The sequence below is a fragment of the Lampetra fluviatilis genome, chromosome 2 (assembly GCF_964198595.1).
Source record: "Lampetra fluviatilis chromosome 2, kcLamFluv1.1, whole genome shotgun sequence".
Classification (NCBI taxonomy): domain Eukaryota; kingdom Metazoa; phylum Chordata; class Hyperoartia; order Petromyzontiformes; family Petromyzontidae; genus Lampetra; species Lampetra fluviatilis.
The window spans coordinates 13,062,319-13,082,021 of record NC_136276.1 but is presented as its reverse complement, the minus strand read 5'-3'; the positions used below and the strand labels follow the sequence as shown (position 1 = coordinate 13,082,021).

Here is a 19,703-nt window from a genome sequence, read left to right as displayed (position 1 = left end):
TGTGAGAGGTGGGATTTGTTACAATTGGTTCACATTTCTGTCTATTGAGTTTCTCATCCTTCACAGAAGGTCCTTCCTTGTGTTGTTTGAAACTAAAGGGTTTTGAGTTGGGCTTTAGAGCCAATTAAATGCTGTATATCGAATAATACTATTGTCACAGCAGATGACAAAACAAATTCAGTCATCCTATGTGGTCGCTGTGCATGTTGTTTTCTTTGTGTGTTGTAAGCATGATATTTGTGAAGGGTTACCTACTCGCGACAATCCACGTGGTGCTTGCTGACCGTGTGTGAGAACGACCCAGGACATCTGGGACGTTGGGACCAGCGTTTGTCCAACGATTCGAACCCATACCCAACGTTGGGTCAGCAAACGGAGCCATGTTTACTGGGTTCTGGGCATGTGTGGCTTGTGTCGTTGTTCACTTTGTAGGTACACACCAATCCACGTGGCATCATTGCATTGTGTATGTTGTATACGTGTTTGTATTACGGCTATACACGCTTCTAAGTGCTGTAAATGTGTACGTACAAACGTTGCATATGCACGGTGAGTGTTGTGTTATTTGTACGTTCTGTAAGTCGGGTTAACGAACATTGCGAATGTGGTGCATGCACGGATCACTCCACGTGGTGTCGCTGTGTGTTGTAATCAACACGTGTTGTACATGTACATGTCCCAAGTGATGTGGTACCATACAGCTATGACACGGATCGTAAAAATCGTCACTCACGAAGCGAATCCAACAAAAAACTCACCAAAGCGTGCAAAGAAACATGATGTGTGCTTGGGATTACGTTAACATACAACTCAGCGCATGGATTAGAAGGCAAGCAGGTTAAGCACAGCAAGTATAACTGTTCAGAACATAGAGAGCTTGGGCTGTGTCGCTAGATACGATGGGCAGAGGGTCAAAATTCATCTCGGAATGACGACCAAGGAACGAGAGCGCGTGAGAGAGCAAACGACCTTGGAGGAGATGGAGCGATGGAATTAGCTCGTGCACAGCCACCATGTGGATCATTATTACATCGCAAGATTTTGGGGAGAATTGTGGCGAATTGGAAAGGCATCCAATCCTCCAATGAGGGTTTTCCCTTTAGCCGAAGAATGATAAACACCGGCATGTAAGATGTCTCGCGTGGAGTGTGGACGCATCCAAGCGGCCACGTGCGCGGTGCCCACTCCACTCCACGTGGTGTCGCTGTTTATGAATGAGCGCGTTTCGTTACAACTCCACAAAGCCGCACACCGCGACACACAGCCACCGCACACAGACAACACTCCGCTATCCCCACAAACCCAGGCGTACCCCGGTGTTGTTTCCTCCCCCCGCCCACCATCCATGGCTTGGACTCGGCATTCCGGGACCCCAGAGCCCGATGAGGACCCCGTGTTCGATGAAGAGGGGGACGAGCGGGACGTGAGGCTGTTGGAGTGGCGAGGCCTCATGGCGAAGAGAGAGAAGGTGACGAAGGGGGGTTGGGGTGGTGTCTTTCCTCCCCCGTGTCCTCCCAACAGGAACCCCCTCGTCGCGAAGAGGACGACCCGGGCCATCGCCGAAGGGAGACGCCGCGTGGAGCTCCGTGGGGAGTCGTGGCCCAAGGGACGTGGAGCGGGGAGACCGCGGGGTCAGCTGGCCCCCTAGCCTCAGCCGGCTAGACACGATTACTAACCCTAACTAACTAACTAGTCAGTCAGACAGACAGACAAGTCATTATAACACTAACTAACTAGTCAGACAGACAAGTCATTCTAACCCTAACTAGTCAGACAGACAGACAAGTCATTATAACACTAACTAACTAGTCAGACAAGTCATTCTAACCCTAACTAACTAGTCAGACAGACAAGTCATTCTAACCCTAACTAACTAGCCAGTCAGACAGACAAGTCATTCTAACCCTAACTAACTAGACAGACAAGTCATTATAACACTAACTAACTAGTCAGACAAGTCATTCTAACCCTAACTAACTAGTTCAGCCAGACAGACAAGTCATTATAACACTAACTAACTAGTCAGACAGACAAGTCATTCTAACCCTAACTAACTAGCCAGTCAGACAGACAAGTCATTATAACACTAACTAACTAGTCAGACAGACAAGTCATTCTAACACTAATTAACTAGTCAGACAAGTCATTCTAGTCCTAACTAACTAGCCAGACAGACAAGTCATTCTAACACTAACTAGCCAGTCAGACAGACAAGTCATTCTAACCCTAACTAACTAGTCAGACAGACAAGTCATTCTAACCCTAACTAACTAGTCAGACAGACAGACAAGTCATTCTAACCCTAACTAACTAGTCAGACAGACAAGTAATTCTAACCCTAACTAACTAACTAGTCAGACAGACAAGTCATTCTAACCCTAACTAACTAGTCAATCAGACAGACAAGTCATTCTAACCCTAACTAACTAGTCAATCAGACAGACAAGTCATTCTAACCCTAACTAACTAGCCAGACAGACAAGTCATTCTAACCCTAACTAACTAGCTAGACAGACAAGTAATTCTAACCCTAACTAACTAGTCAGACAAGTCATTCTAACCCTAACTAGCCAGTGAGACAGACAGACAAGTAATTCTAACCCTAACTAACTAACTAGTCAGACAGACAAGTCATTCTAACCCTAACTAACTAGTCAGACAGACAAGTAATTCTAACCCTAACTAACTAACTAGTCAGTCAGACAAGTCATTCTAACCCTAACTAACTAACCAACTAGTCAGACAGACAAGTCATTCTAACCCTAACTAACTAACTAGTCAGACAGACAGGCAAGTAATTATAACCCTAACCAACTAGTCAGACAGACGGACAAGTCATTATAACCCTAACTAACTAACTAGACAGACAGACAATTAATTATAACCCTAACTAACTAGTCAGACAGACGGACAAGTCATTCTAACCCTAACCAACTAGTCAGTCAGACAGACAAGTCATTCTAACCCTAACCAACTAGTCAGTCAGACAGACAAGTCATTCTAACCCTAACTAACCAGTCAGACAGACGGACAAGTCATTCTAACCCTAACTAGTCAAGACAGACAGACAAGTCATTCTAACCCTAACTAACTAGCCAGTCAGACAAGTCATTCGAACCCTAACTAACTAGTCAGTCAGACAGACAAGTCATTCTAACCCTAACTAACTAGTCAGACAGACAGACAAGTTATTCTAACCCTAACTAACTAGTCAGACAGACGGACAAGTCATTCTAACCCTAACTAGTCAGACAGACAGACAAGTCATTCTAACCCTAACTAACTAGCCAGTCAGACAAGTCATTCTAACCCTAACTAACTAGTCAGTCAGACAGACAAGTCATTCTAACCCTAACCAAGTAGCCAGCCATACAGTAATGATAGCCATGTCGTTCCAATTGGTATCTATATTGTTTTGGGCCTAACCAACTAGCCAGCCAGATAAGTAGTCCTAGCCCTAACTCTAAACAATTAGGCATCCACACAGCAGAGGTCGCAATCGGGTACCCGATACCTGTACCCTACCCGATACCCGGCTACCCGTACCCAGCCGGGTACGGCTGGGTACGGGTACCCGTTTGCGACCCTGGTGCGGCCGGGTACGGGCACTGGTAAGGAATCAAAACCCGTTTGCGACCTCTGCCACACAGTCATCTTAGCCCGAATCCTACAACAAGCATCTCGACTCGCCATAACCAGCTCATGAACCAGCCACAGGAGTACTATCTCTACCAATGACTCATAACCAAACCATTTAGCCGATCAGTCACTAGCACTATACCTACCTCAAACCTTTAACCAACTAGTCCCGAGCACAAACTCTTCCATCTACAAACCCATAACCTCCATCTACAGTGCTCTACATTCCCCCTTTTAGTTTTGTTGTTGACTTTTTAAGTTTTGGTGGCACCCACGTGGTTCTCTCGTGTCTCTCTCGGTGTTGTTCACAGGCGATTGCCTAACCCCCCACCACCACCACCTCCTCAATCCAATCCTCCCTCAATTCAGTGGCCTAAAATACAATGTTTCGCTCCGGATGATCGCTGCAAAGTATGATCTGTGTTTTGATTTAGTGTGCTGATCTTAAAGGTGCATTGAAAAATGTTGATACTCCGACTGATGCTCCTGCTGTTGTGGAGTGACTCATGCAGCCAGCTATGGCTGCAGGGTTTTGGTGGTACATGTTGTTCGTCGTTTATTGCGAAAATTCCGTCAGTTCCTATGATCACTGTTTCATTGCTTTTATGGCTTTATTTTGGTGATTTTCTTAAAGTTTTTTGGTTTGGCCATGTTTGTTTGTTGTAGTACAGAGTTAGACTGATGGCCTTAATCTAAGTTGTCTTGTAGTTGTTGCTTGACTTGCATCCCACTGGGATGTTTGCACACAGCGTTGGTGTGCGGTGCTTTTCCTGCAATATTTTGCTGTCTTTTCTTGGATTTTCTGTTTTCACATAGTCACTTTAAGATGTTTTCTTGTTCATGTTTTTTGTTTGTTGCGGTTGCACCCGATTCAAGAGCCGAATGGCTCACAGGGCTCTCTACCTAATCGATGAACTTGAACAACTCCCTGCAGGAGGGCTACGTGGCCGGCCTGGAGGAAGGCAAGGAAGCCGCCCTGCAGAGCGGCTTCAACCTGGGCTTCGGCCGGGCGGTCGAGAGGGCGTTTCACACGTGGCAGCTGAGTGGGGCGCTACGGTAAATGCCGCGCAGTCATCTTTATAATCACGATCAGATGACCATCATCATCATCATAATCGGTAATGATCAATCCGCTGCTTGAAGGCCTCCCGACCCCATCGCTATCTGACGCTATACGTGTTGCGGTGCATCAAGTATGTGAGCTTCTGTGATTTCTCCGTCTCGACTTTGGACATCATTTGGCTGCGAGTCCATTGTAAATCTTGTCCAACACAATCCCACTTACCAGTGACTCCTCTACTTACCAGTGACTCCTCTACTTACGTACATCAGACTTAGGAACTTTCAGAGATGGGAATAAACTTGCCCCATGTCCAGTCGTAAGGTCAACCGCCGTGCAAAAGATGGCAGTGTGGCATCTACATTTGCAGGACATGAAGAACCAGTGGCATTTACAGGAGATTATGCAACTTTTACTGGTAGGAACCTCCTGGTTACACCAGCCCACAGGGGATTATTGTGTCCTTCGTGCAGGGAGGGGCTGGGTGGGGAGGGTGGGGCTGGGTGGGGAGGGTGGGGCTGGGTGGGGAGGGTGGGGCTGGGTGGGGAGGGTGGGGCTGGGTGGGGAGGGTGGGGAGGGGCTGGTCACCCCCTGGTGCCCTTATAAAACTCAACGTTTAACCTACTCACGCCGGCTTGTGCCCGCCCTCAGTCGGCCATATTTGCGGAATACACCACGCCGCCGTTGACCCTGGCCATTGACCCAGCAACCCAACGTTCCTACCAGCTCCCTCCGCAGGAATGTGTTAAAGCCATTCCCTGCGTTTAGTGTACATAGAGTACGATATGATTACATCAATTTGAATTCACGAAAAAATCGACTTACGGGCAGACCTCTGGAACCTAACTCGTTAGTAAGCAGAGGAGTCCCCCTGTATTTTCTAAAGTCATAACGTCTCATCACTTTCGTATGTTGTCTAATCCACGTGTTCCTTTCTGGCTCAATAATTCCAAGCATGCATCCCTCCATGCTTCTTTGTGCGTCAGTCTTCAACAATACTCGGTCATGATTACATGGTAGTCAATCACAATACTAACACATTCATCCTAAATCATCACGATCACATCATTATTGTAAAGTAATGGTCTCAATCATCATATAATATCACACTGACCATCACAATCACTGATTCTGCAATCACCACTAAACTCATCACATTGTGGTCAACACAATGGTCATTATGCAGTTATGTTACAATTACATTGTGTAATCGTCATTGAAAACAATTGCATCAATTTAAAGACCACATGCATACCTATAGCTTTACCCTATTAAAATTGTGGGATGGGGGGAGCATACGTTTAATGTAAAACTTTAAACAATAAGAGTAGCTGAGCATTCAGCAGGGGGGCACTCAGTCTGCTTAAGTTCACCAATGCTGCGGACTGTAATGATGGCTTGTGTTCTAGAGTACATGTACCTGGTTGTGCTGTTTACCAAATGGAAGATGCGTACACATTGCAGAGCGCTGGAGTCGTGGAACGATCAGAACGCTGGTGCCTCGGACACCAGGAGAGAGCTAAAGGAACTGCAGGCTGCGTTTAGCGAGTTGGGACAGGCCATGATGGCTTGCGTTGGTGCAGAGTGCGATGGCACCATGGATGCTGACGACCTGGGCGAGGCCCTAGAGAGCATGGACATACAATCTGCAGCACGCGATGTGGATTGTCCACCAGTAGTGGGCAGTGGCTTTGCCGACCCCTCGCGGACACAAGGCATGGATGCATACTCTGAAGAGAACAAAAATGAGTGCGACCCTCTGGATTTCTGTAAAAGCGAGCTGGCATCTGTCCACAATTGCACCCGCAATGGGAGCGTTGGATGGAATGAATTGCAGATGAGGTTGCAGCAGCTACGCGAGAGGTGTGAAGCACTGCTGGGCCAAGCTGGACTGACTCGAGACAATATTGCACTGATCTTGTGTGAACACATTGGAAATTAAATGCGAATAGGACAATGGACAACATAGGATGTTCTCTCACACGTGGTAATTGAACATATTAAACAATACTTGAAGTGTAAAACATTAATTAGATGGACATTGTGCTTTTTTATATTATTGTGATACAGCTCTCCAAGACTGCATGAGTGAAAAGAGCCAGGTGTTTTTTTTTCCACATCGGACTTTTTTTTTTATTGGCGACAGGTTGTGAAGCAGTCATTTTGTTTCGAGCAAGTTTGGAACTGAAATTGTGTGATTTGCCATATCTACCGTAAAATTCGGAGTATAAATATAATCAAATATACATTAACACTGAAAATGTGCCAAGTTTAAATGCGAAAAGCAATAAAAATTAATTGGAAAATCCTCAAATGTCAAGTCTCAAATGCATCGTTAAACAGATCTATATGAAAACATTGCGACATTTCTTATCACAGTAACAAACATAGCTTTAATTTATGTGTAATTACAATATAGTTTATTTATGCATACAAATATAAACATTCATTAAAATACATTTTTTTACGTTGTCTTCCAACAAAACTGAGGCATAACTTTTAAACACAGCTGAACCTTGAAAACTCACACACACCACACCTTGTAAACCATGCAGCAATGCATAGTGGTACTGGAATGAGGACGCATGTTCACTACTCAAATGCCTGTCATGTAAACGAGCCTAACTACTGCATGTGTATAGGGAAACTAGCAAAAGTGCTCAGGGTTTAATTAAAAACCAAGCTAATTTACAAGGCCTTTTCACACTTGGTGTCCAAAGGTGTAAAAATAAAAATCTTCCTAACATCAGTTGGACTTTTCCATTTAACTATTATACATTTTAAGTGCTACACAGTATTACCCACATAAATATTGGAGAGTAGGATTAAAAAGGGGGGTTTTGCACAGTGCTTTTACTTAGGCTATAGCGTATAACTTCACGTAGAGCTGCCAATTAAAGCTTCATTCATAAGATCATCATCTATCACGCATGGGCTCGGCTGCTGCGAGGTACCAGACCCTGATCTGAAAGACAGGTTGGATAACGGAGGCTGTTCACTGAGAAGAGGAGACTTGGGGTAGTTTTCTGGTTGTGTGCTATGGTGCAGTAGTTTTTCTTGATCTTGTGCACGGCTGATCTCTTTGTTTCTCCTTTTCTTATTGCTCTTAGAAGGTCGCTCTCCCGACAGGTCGATGAGCAAATTACCTCCATCCTCTGAACTCAGGCTGTCGTATGTGGAGCTTGACTCGGACTCACTGCAGCTGTCACCTGCTGGCTGTGGGTATGCTGGCGATTTGATGCAACTTGGCGAGGGCCGGTCCATTTTGGGGGTAGAACTTTCAGAAATAAAATGTGATCCATACGCTTGTTTCAAACTCGCCGGTCCCTGCTTGGTTGCTTGGTTGGTGCTGTCCACAGATTTTGAAGTCGGCGGTTTGTTTTTGATGCTCGGAGACCCTTCGCCATCAGGCTTTGAGATGATTATCTTCCCAACACTGCTGCTGCCACTACTCCCGACCTTTGGTTCCAAAGTCTTTTTGAGACCGTCAGTAGATGCTGTCGACAAAGATGCAGATCCCAGCACCACTTTCGACTTGACCTCCCTCTCAACCTCCTTGCGCTTGTGTGGGTCAGATTTGCTGACAGAAACGTTAAATGGTGAAATTCTCTGCGGTGCAGAGCTCGGTACTGTTTGTGCAAGGCCACCATTAGCTGGCTGTGCTCGAGAGGAACTTGGAGAAGTATCTTCACTTGGCTTTGAATCCACACATTCTTCTGCCCCTCCCAATCCAGCCCCAGTTGCTGTGACCCCGTTTTTTAGCTTGTCAATCACAGCTGTTAGAGAGGGCTTACGTTGGCGAATTGATGACTTCCCAACCTTGCTGGAGCTACCTCCCCCGACTGACGGTACAGGTGAGGACCCCCCGCTTGGCACCTGGGAAGCAAAGCCTGACTTGATTGGCTGCGATGTAGTTGTAAAAGATAACGGCTTGGATTCTGGGTTCGCAATTGAGCCACCATTGGCACTTGAGGCTGGAGAAGTGTTGAGCACACGGATTTTGGGGCTCTTGGCAATGTTAGGGGTGTGTTTCACAGCGGCAGAGTGGTCGGACGTCATGGGGATTTTGGATCGGGACGGAGAGGAGGTTTGCTTTGTAGACAATGATGCAGAGGTAGAGGGTTTTACTATAGGTTTCATTTTGACAAGTTTGCTACCACCTCCGTAGCTTACGGGCCCGCTGCCTTGCTTCTGCAAGAAACCTTGCTTTGTTGGCAATGAATGGGATAAACCCTTTCCTGCCATCTGCACAGTCCTGCCGCTGGTCCCATGCGATGACGACACAAACACAGAACCTCTACCGTTATTGCTGCCCATGGCTACGTGTGATACGGGACCAGGTTTGTTCCCAGAACTTCCTGTGCCTGATTTGGTGTTGCCTCCGCCACTGCTGGTTTTGACTTTAATTTGAGGACCGCCCTGGCGAGGAGAGGAGCTCTGAGAGGACAGTCTCACTCCAGGCTGCCCCCGTGCTGTAGCAGTGGAAAAAGCTGGACCAGACTGAGAGGGGACTTTACTGCCTACATTTTGCCTGAGCGGTGAGGAGGAAGAGATATGTGGAGCGCCAGGCTTGCTGCTGCCGCTGGAGCCGCTGTGTGAAGTCTTGCTTACAGTCAAGCCGCCAGCCGAGCGTTGGATGGTAAGTTTTGGGATTCGTGGGGCCGAGCTAGCAGGAGGGGTCTGTGAGCGACCTGGAAGTGTCAAAGGTGACTTTTCACTGCCAATGTTTGCTGGTGGAGTTAACGAGCGACACGTGGCCATGCTGTGTGACATGGATTTGCCGTCCCCATCCAGGCGCCTGTGCTTTAGCACTTTATCTTTTGCTTTAGCATCAGGTAAAGAGGAGCGGCTGCGTTTCATTCCTTTTCCATCGTAATTGCTGCCACCACGTTGAATGCTGCCTATGTTTGCTTTGTTTGTACTGGGTGTGGTTGACTTCTCCGTGACCTTGCGAGAATCCTTTGAACTCTGAGTCATCTCCGTTTTTAAATGCCCTGTGGGTGTAGATTCAGACGAAATATTGAACACCTTACTTTCCTGTCCAGATGTTGAACCCGATGCAGTGCTAAAGTCCAAGTGAGAGACACTGACTGCTGACTGAGAGCCACCGGTGGCCACCTCCACCCTACTACTGCCATCGGCACTGGTGAATGCTTGCGTTTCTGCCTTTGTGACCGACACACCGAAAACTAGCCCTTTCTCCTCGTTCTCACCGCCTTGAGAGTTTGAATCAAGCAAGTTGTCCATGAAGCTGCCGTCGGGTTCTGCATTGTTAAGTGCGTCGCTGTTAAAATCGAGTGCTTCAGGGAAAGATTGAGAATCTTCATCTCCGCCACTTCCCGCCCCTGATAGGAACTGGGAGGGATCCGTGAACGTCATTGTGGCTGTGCTCGGCCCCTCAAACCCCTCTGCGTCAAGAGGTAAGGTTTCAGTCCTCGGCACATTTTCTGCAGGAGACATGCAATTGTCCTTTTCCCGCACTGTTTGCCAATCCCATGTTGACACTGACCCACATTGCGCTAAACACTTTGCAAGCAAATTACTTCCTTTTTCTGTCCCATCAAGTGGCAGGTGAGCAACACCAATACCAAGAGGAGATGAAAGTCTGACGTGGCTGGAAGGAACATGTGCAGATTCTCCTTGGGGGTCGCTCACAGGACGCAGTGGTATCTCGGAGAGGTAATCTGGTACATTGGCAACCATGTTGGCCAACCCTTGCTGCAACTGGTTTGTAGCTTGAGAAACACCTGGATATGTCAAGGCTGGATGAGGGCTACTGGTGTAAGGTGGTAGAGGCAGGGAGGAGACTGGCTGCTGCTGCTGCTGTGCAGGATGGGGCGAGTTTATGGAAAAGCCAGGCAAGGGAAGGTGCACATGTGACAATGGTGGCGTTGATCTTCGTGCACACGGGGAGCTACGTGCAAGAGAGCCAGGCTTGTGAGCACAAGGTGAGCTCGGAAAGTCCGTGTCACCACCACTGTCGCTTTCTTGCCGCTCCATTTCCGTGCCATCAACATTCATGTCGAATATCTCGGTATTTGTTTCCATATCCATTGAGCACAGTTCATTTGGAAACTCTTCATTCTGGTCTCTTGGGGACGTGTGCGAGCGGGACCGCCACTTTTTTCTGGACTTCGAGACCCCACCCGACACTTCTAATTTGGGTGGGCTTGCAGTATTGTGACTACTTGGCCGGTCAGACCCAGAGTAAGGAGATGAGAAGTCCTTAAGTAGGTTGAACAGCATAGGATGGTTTTTTGTGTTGGTGGGTAAGGTCGGTGAGGGCGTTTGCGCATTGTGGGGCTGCTGCTGCTGAGTGCCCAGAGCAGGTGCCACACCCAGCCCACCCGTCACTTGTAGGAGGCTCGTTAGGATTGGGTTTTGTGCCACCTTGCAAAGATCCACATCACTAAGTGACAGTAAAGACTCTTGCTGGTGCCCTCCGGGAACGACGGCCTTGCTCTGTTGGTGAAGATGGTTTTGGTTGTGAGAGTGCATGCCGGTAGGAAAGGCAGGACACGCAGAGCCAGAGTATGCGGCAGATTGTGTATTTGCAAACTCGGGGGTGGATGTATGTCCGGTGGCTGTGCTGCTATAGTGCATCGGGGGGGTGCCACCGAGAACTGGAGGTGGGGGGACGCATTCAGGCGAGCGGCGAGCCAGGTTCTCCAACGTTGCGCTCAAGTTTGAGGCCATGGCGGCCAGCACTGACGCAGTCTCCGGCCGGGACTGCAGCTCGGGCGCAGATGCCTGGATCTCAAGTGCCTTCCTGTTCATTGCTCGCATGGCCACTGGCACGGACAGACACCTGAAGAGGGTAGAGGGACAAGAGCAGCCTTAAGACCAGTTGCACAAAGCCCCATTTTAAAAATGTTATCGCTTTCAATTAACTATTCAAAGCCAAAATGTAAGTCCGTGACTCCACGAATATAATCGTCACCAAATATGAATCTTCTTCTCTTGTTTGGTCAAATAAATCTGCATATGATGGCTTTTTCTACAGATTTATTGGAAGGTACCATCCATTTTTCCACAGGGAGTAATTTCTTGTAAACTTCCAAAGTGTAAACATGACCATTCGTGAAATTGTAATTAAGATTTGTTTTTAACATTTGTTAATGAATAACTAAAATGTACTCATAAGGGTATTCATAATTTTGTGGAAGCGATATCAAAACACACGCTGCACTCGCTACCCTTTTTAAGTCACCCCCCTTACGTCAACGCACTTATTCCATTACGTGATTACTGCACAAAGCCAGGATTCAAAGGAGTCTAACAGTTGGTAAAAATGAGCTTCAAAATAAGCTTTGCATTAGATCAGTGTTTTTTTATATCTATAATTGACAAAATGTCCAAACTGACTTATGTGGTGTTTTATGGATGTACACATCAAGAAAAGTAACACAATAGGAATACTGTCTGTTGCCAAGAGAGTAAAAAAAAGATCTCATGAGTATAGCCAGCTGGTCTTCTTCAAGAAAAGTATGTTTTTATCATTTATTTTTTACTTAACATGTGAATTTTTGTACTATGGCCAAATCCAACCCTAAAAAGAATTGTACATGAAATCTATCGCAATTGACACCATCGTTCACGTAGTGGTAAGTGGTGACAGGACACTTTGAGGAAGAGGGTTGACGATATCATGCCGTGGCACTTGCCTCTGAATGACCCTGGTTAGGTAGAGGTCGGGGCAGATGGGGGGGTCGAGTAGCCCGGTGTGCACTGTGCAGCATGGCTGCCAGCTCTCCGTCACATCAACCACGACTGTATTCATCACCAACAAGGGGCAATTCAAGTACGATGTATGGGACTGTGTTGGCACAATCGTACTACTAGCACTGGCAGCATTGTACGCTACCGACTGCTTTACATTTCTTTTTGCAGAAGATTTAAGGTTGCTCCACATAATTTGTCAGTGAAGTATTAAAGGAGCAGTGATGTGACCTCGCGGCAGTGCATTCGCCGCTTATTGCAGACAATGTTGGAATCTAGCAGCTGCCCTGATTAAACCTGGATTTGTATTACGCGTGAAAATACACTCTGCCTGGTTCACAATGGACATTAAAGATCGCGTGATATAATTCGCAAGAGGAGGAAATTGCGTGCTGTGTTAAATATTACCTGCAAATTACTCAATTGTAATCTACATACAAATCATCACCCCTACTGTGAAAACGTGGCAGGACCCTCCTGAAAGAGCCGTGATACTCAGTGAGGCTTTCCTGGCTAAAACGAGCATAATAAAAGTGACTTAATGTAATCTTCCATACTTTGACACAGTGGTACATTTTTCGATTTCAGTTACAACAGGAAATTACAACGGTTCATGACATCATGTGGGCAGAATACATCATCATCGTCACCCATGATCAATCCACTGCTGGATGAGGGCCTCCTCGAGTCTATTTCCTGAAATATATATTCTCACGAAAGTTTTAATTAAGTATATTTGTTACAGAAGGAAATACCAAGAACTCAACTCTTACTATATATTTTTTTAAACATGTTTATGGCCAAAAAGCAAGAATTTATTTTAAGTGAATGCGTAATGTTTGCATTCATAGATATGCTAACATCTTATGGCTTAAGGTAATTGAGTGAAACCTGTTAGAAATGGACACTTATGCAGTTTTCCACTGAAGAGAAAAATAAAGGACATTCGTAGAGCAAACATTTTAAAATGTCTACAAGCATGGCATATGCACACACAGTCACGGATCAATGCTCTAGATACATATCACAGGAAAAATCTGCTAAATGTATAACTCAACTTGACTATTGCAACTCTCTTCTTCTCGGCCTTCCTGCCTACGCCTTTACTCCTCTCCAACAGACAAAATGCCGCAGTCCGGATAATGTTAAGCCTCTCACACAATGCCCATCTTACAACTGCTTCTCCCTGCCCCAGAGGTGTGGACTCGAGTCATGCGACTTGGACTCGAGTCAGACTCGAGTCATGATTTTGATGACTTCAGACTCGACTTGGACTTGCCTCATCTTTGACTCGACTTGACTCGGGACTCGAGAGCAAAGACTTGAGACTTACTTGTGACTTGCACAACAATGACTTTGTCCCACCTCAGAGGTGTGGACTCGAGTCATGCGACTTGGACTCGAGTCAGACTCGAGTCATGATTTTGATGACTTCAGACTCGACTTGGACTTGCCTCATCTTTGACTCGACTTGACTCGGGACTCGAGAGCAAAGACTTGAGACTTACTTGTGACTTGCACAACAATGACTTTGTCCCACCTCAGAGGTGTGGACTCGAGTCATGCGTCTTGGACTCGAGTCAGACTCGAGTCATGATTTTGATGACTTCAGAGTCGACTTGGACTTGCCTCATCTTTGACTCGACTTGACTCGGGACTCGAGAGCAAAGACTTGAGACTTACTTGTGACTTGCATAACAATGACTTTGTCCCACCTCTGCCCTGCCCCCACCAAGCTACGACCAGGCGTACCCCAATCCCTACTTTAACTACTCCCACCTATCCTCCTGTCACCACAACTACACCACCACTTGTAATAACCTCACTCTTTATTTTAACCACTATCATCTTACATACAATTGTATAACTGTTTTAAAGCACCTTGGATTACGGTGCAATATAAATCTATATAAGAAAATATATATCCAGTGGATCATACTGTGTAGTGGAGAGAGAGCTTACCGCAGGCCATGCTGTCCGTTAGTGGGTGCTGGAAGGTGACTGTAAAGCTGAAGTCCGCAAGGGGACTCACTTCAAACTGGTAGTAGTCAGACATATCTGGGAATGACAGAGCATCAATCACTATCGGTTAGTGTGCACACATGCTCAAGCGATTATGAGTGCTTCAAGCCACTTCTGTGGCATTTTCATACAAAGAAATTGATAAGAGCTCTGCTTCGGGATCCACACAAATCACTCACCCAAGCCTGAACAGGCACATTCCGCACGTCATCTGCCTATCCATAAATTTCAGAACCTGTGATTTTAATTAAAGTTACCTTCACTATTGGTTCTGCAAATGTAAACGACACAAAACTTCTGTGCAAGCCATTACTTGTTGCATCTGTTATTCCTCACATCGCGACATTAACAAGAGCCACATTGTCGTAAAACTCCGAGCCTAAATCCCCAACACACCATTGAACCTTGAGATAGGTTTTATGTATGCTTAATGTTAAGTTTTTCAATTATAGATTTCAAGAACCCATTAATGTGGGTAAACATCTCTTATTTAACAAAATTTTAAAATATATTACAGCACCCTGGCTATTTATATTGTGAAAGCCATATTTATACAACTTAGGTAAAAATAATGATTGGATTACAGCAGAATGACGTAGACTTACAACTCGAATAACTCTCATTAAAGTATAAGGTTATCTTCCTTGCCTGTTAAACATATTAACTCTCATTAATAACATAGTGCTGTTTGTTGCTAGCCAACTTACATTTAAGCCTTTGGATCTGTGCTCAGCAAGTGATAAAAACGTCTCTCTTAAGGACAATCACAGATGACTTCCCTCAAGTAGTACTAATTTTATTGCTATGGAGGCACGATAAATTGTTACGCTGTATCATACTCCAAATGTCGATGCTCAATGCCTTTACCAACCTGCACTGACAACCATGGTGAAGTATGGTCAAATTACTCCAACAACCCGTATGGTGTAGGTAAGCCCTCATCCAGCAGTGGATTGGTAAAAAAGTTCCATATAAACATACACATGTATTTTTATTCTTGAATAGACTATCAATGCACGAGGGCAAAACAATTATTCGTGACGAAAACCGTGAGCTCAAAGCCATCGACTTGTGAAAGGGTTACATTGTTACACTGCCTCATCTGCAGGGTCACCCCTGCTGCTGAACTGGATGCTTCTCACCGTCGGTGATCCCAGTGCGCAGGCAGCGGCGCATGCAGCTGTCCAGCAAGGCGTTGTAGATGAGCTGGCGCCGCACGGCCGCCAGCACGGCCGGCACGTGGCTGGGGTGCGAGAAGGGCACCTGTCTGACGAGCGTGCCCACCAGCTCTCGCCCATCCTGCCGCACTGCTCGCTTATTCAGGAAGTAACAGTGCCGTTGGTCCGGAAGGACCTGCTCGCCACACGCACAGATTGCATGGCGCCGTTTTAAAAAGGGATTGGCCTATTGGCCTAGTGCTAGGAAGGGATGGGAAAAGTGCTCAAAGTTTATTTGTGGATGGAATTTAGAAGAATTTATCAACCCAGTGATTCATGGAATGGTCAAAATTTAGGGTCCAAATTTATTCAATTATAAAATATTTCTATTTTTACTAAATAATTTGTTTTATCTTGGTTTTTGTCTTATTTACAGTTTTGTTTATTCATCTGCATTCATTTGCATATAATTTGCACGAATAGTAAGTTATAGATTATTTCATGTAATATTGAATTGACAAGCTTGTTGATTCAAATTGGGTTAATAGAAAGGTCAGATGTAAGAAGTTCCAAAGGGGAGCTATAATAGTAAAGGAAGTATTTTGTCATGCAGTGAAGCAGCTGGATACCACAGGGATGAAATGAGTCAACCAAGCAAGTAAATTGTGTCAAAGAAAATAACACTGTCATCTTATTATTTATTGCATGTGCTGATAAATGTTACATTGTTTGTATGCTATTGTGCTTATCTATACAGGATGTCCTGAGGAAGAACTTTCAGCCAAACTAAAAATGTTTCCTTATTTCACAAATCTCTTTTTTTACCAAACATGAAATAGCATGTGGTGTGCACATATAAAGTATACACCAATGATTGTGCACTCACACATACAACGTGCCATCAGTGTGTGCATCTCCCCTCATTAAAGTGCACACCAAATTAATTGAGGGCAAAAGTTCAATGGAAATCAAACTAATTCTAGATTTGAATCTTTCGTGACTGCATGGATTCATACTCTTAGTTCTTTCGGTAAAGTCACGTAAGTAAAAAAATAAAATAAAAAAAGTTTCGGAGGCAACACAAGTCTCCGTCATCAGGTGGAACTTTACCGAAAGAACTAAGAGTATGGAAATCAAACTCATTTTTCATAACATTTAAATGCTATATTTCTCACGTGTTATACTTCACATTCTTCAAGTTAAGCAAGCCTCTATAAAGTCCCCATATAGGCACACAATGGGCATTGTGGTCAACACCACATCTTAGACCTCTGTGTCTCAGCAGTGCTGATGCTTACACAACACACCAGATACTCATTAACAAATTTTGAGCCAATGATATGCATCAGCTGGACTCCAACCCAAGTAATTTAAATTGCTTCAGTGTGCACACATGGACAATCATATGTATTGGTCTGGCATGAACCCACCACACAGTAGTACATTGCATGTTCAGTAGAAGACCCCGGTTGGGGTGGTGGTGTCTGTCCTTGTGTGAAGTGACCGATGAGCTCAAAGAGAGGCCCCATCGTATCCACATGCGTCACAGGAATCCCTGTCAATGAGGAACCCACAAGCACATAACACACACAAGGGATGCATGAGCATGCACAGACAAAACACACTGTTGAGCCTTGTAGATTACTGGGGCAAAAGTTGATGGCACAGAACTCGCCTATGTACTCAAATTGCCATGTTTTCATATTTTTTGTCAACTCAAATTGGCTGCCATTATATAACCTGGCATCCAAATTTTCTGGGCTGATTTTGCTTCATGTGAATTTCCTACATCAAAATTTGGGCCGAGCAGAAATATATCACCAAGCGTCAATACAAAATTCTGTCGGTGGCAGAAACATACAACAGACGATTTATAACATCGCACAATTTTGCAAATGGACAAAAAAGCTTGAAGGCGACTCGGAGGCGCGGAGCCCAGCTCACCGAGTTGAAATCTCGTCGGAAAAAGTGCATTTATAGATGCATTTAATTTAACATGTAGAATTAAATACTAAATATTATCAGCAATGTGAGCTTGGACTTTTACTCCTCACAAACATTACTGGGAAAGATCTCCCCAACTCATGTTATAACTCAAATAACTCAGGAAATCACTTTTTTTAACCAACTCAAGTTTAGGCTACCTTAAGGTAAGGCTAACTTGAGTACACTCAAGCTGACTGGAGAAGGCTATCCGTGGAAATGTGGTATTAATGAGCACCTGTTAGAGAGAAAGGCAGCCCAATGCCTAGCCTTTTGTCTCCATAATGCTGATGTTTACACACTGCAAAGGGTACTTGTTTTCGGCAGAGGAAAGCTTGTGCCGGCTCATGCCACTTTTAGACGACAATTACCACTGCCATTGTGCACAGCCAGGAATGGAATCCAAGTCATTGGGATCAAAGTACAGTACATGAACCATTGCGCTCACTCCCGACCATAAACCTGCATAAATATATCACTCTTTATGGATATGAAAAAATCAAATGAAGATAACTGAATATAACTGGCAATGTGGGATTGTTGTACATTTGAGGTATAAAATGTAAACACAACAGTGGAAATTAAAACACCACGATACTGACGTGAACCAATCCTTCATGACTAAGATGTGCATTTCAACTGCACCTGTTTTGGTTTGGATCTGCTGCATGGCCGTGTCAGACAAAGGCAGGGGCTGTGGGAACTTGAGGTAGAAGCAAGCCGGTAGATCGATGCTGTTTGCATTTGAGATGGCGGAGAAGGACGGCATACTGGGAGAGGAAAAACACTCGCTGATTAATGAGCAGTCACTCAAGTCGAGCAGATGTCACTTTGAAGATGGCATTCCAAAGCAAAGCCACAACACATCACGAGGCGTCAAGAGTGTGGCTGATTCTTGAGTCTTCTTTAAAATGTCACCGTGAGTGATGTTTTTGTTCTAGCATACTAAATAATAACACGGAGCATAAGAATTCATGATGATACTCATGTGAAGTTCAATGTGACATTTCTCTATATTTTACTAACATTGTTTCTGTTGGTTGCTATGGTTGCATGACTGAACTGCACACACTCCCGTATGTCACCAAAACTGCAATTCTCTGTGCATTCTATGCATCACCACTGCACATCCTATAGAAAACATTTCAAAGCAAAATATAGCTCCGAAGTCATGAACTTAAAATACTATGTTGGTTTTATGATATCCGTTTAAGAAGCACTTGAGTCGCAACCCTAGATAATTATGACAAGATCGAGATATTACTTTGTTATAACGTATCATTCGGGTCAATCTTTCCACTGCTGAAGAAAGATCTTTCCACGCCGTCACCATCCCACAATCCAAATTATACCATGCAACAATCTAGCTCCTGCACACGATTAGCATGGTTGGCTATGTACGGTGCGAAAGAAGTCCAACATCCATACATCTCCATGGTGGAGGTCATATCAGGGACTTTCCCTCCGACAGCTGCCACTGTTATGAAGTCTCAACCACCGAAGTTCTGTCCAAGTACAACTTACTTTTATGAACAGTTAGGGGGCCATCCATTTAGTACGAACGCAAAAATCTGTCAAAACTTGACCACTCCCCTCCTCCCTGTACGCACGCGGACTTTTTACACCCCCCCCCCACCTCCCACCTGCGTACGTACGCTTGACGCATCCCCCCCCGAATCCGAAAGAACGGCCGATATTTAATCCATGCAGAAACGATCAAGGATTAATAACATTAACTAATTTGAAGGGCAATGTAGACAAATTATTATCGAGGCTTCACCACCCCCCCTCCATGCGTACGTACTATGTCCCTAACATGGATGGCCCCTTAATATGTCCCAAGCATGCATTTTTTCGCTGATCGATGTGTTTCCCTTTCTGTCTCTCAGAGTAATTCTCGACATATTTTGTCGTGCACTTTTTAGCTCGTTTAAATACCCTTATCAGTCTATGATTCTGATACAAATTACAACATGGAATCAATATACAGTGATCAGACATTTATTTAGGTACATCGACACGTTTTTTATTCTTTTATATGGTGCATTTGGTCCAAATATTTGCAATTATGGCAGATGGGAGTTTTCTTTTCCGCTCTTTTACTGTGCTGTAACATGAACACG

At 45.0% G+C, this 19,703-nt stretch overlaps 2 protein-coding genes across 3 annotated transcripts in view; one reads left to right on the top strand and one right to left on the bottom strand.

Moving 5' to 3' along the window:
• The first annotated feature begins 1,132 nt into the window (after window positions 1-1,132).
• Window positions 1,133-7,013, top strand: YAE1 (YAE1 maturation factor of ABCE1). Its single transcript, XM_078876321.1, has 3 exons — window positions 1,133-1,468; window positions 4,574-4,695; window positions 6,164-7,013. Exons 1-3 carry the CDS (start codon window positions 1,133-1,135, stop codon window positions 6,639-6,641), a joined length of 936 nt encoding a protein of 311 aa, XP_078732447.1. The 3' UTR covers window positions 6,642-7,013.
• MED1 (mediator complex subunit 1) overlaps window positions 6,975-19,703 on the bottom strand; it is a 26,136-nt gene continuing 13,407 nt past the window's right edge. The window contains exons 12-17 of one of the 2 annotated variants that reach the window (XM_078870143.1): window positions 18,226-18,350; window positions 17,028-17,152; window positions 15,583-15,793; window positions 14,381-14,476; window positions 12,364-12,469; window positions 6,975-11,507 (exon numbers count right to left, since the gene is read on the bottom strand). In XM_078870143.1, coding sequence (XP_078726269.1) covers window positions 7,577-11,507; window positions 12,364-12,469; window positions 14,381-14,476; window positions 15,583-15,793; window positions 17,028-17,152; window positions 18,226-18,350 — 4,594 coding nt within the window. In that variant the 3' untranslated portion in view covers window positions 6,975-7,576. The remainder of the gene's footprint in view (window positions 11,508-12,363; window positions 12,470-14,380; window positions 14,477-15,582; window positions 15,794-17,027; window positions 17,153-18,225; window positions 18,351-19,703) is intronic. The other variant, XM_078870150.1, reaches the window with a different exon arrangement.

Coding starts and splice junctions, on each gene's coding strand:
- YAE1 (XM_078876321.1), top strand. CDS start 1,133: ATGTCTCGCGTGGAGTGTGGACGCATCCAAGCGGCCACGTGCGCGGTG. Junction 1,469..4,573: donor TCATGGCGAAGAGAGAGAAG/GTGACGAAGGGG, acceptor AACTCCCTGCAG/GAGGGCTACGTGGCCGGCCT. Junction 4,696..6,163: donor CAGCTGAGTGGGGCGCTACG/GTAAATGCCGCG, acceptor TACACATTGCAG/AGCGCTGGAGTCGTGGAACG.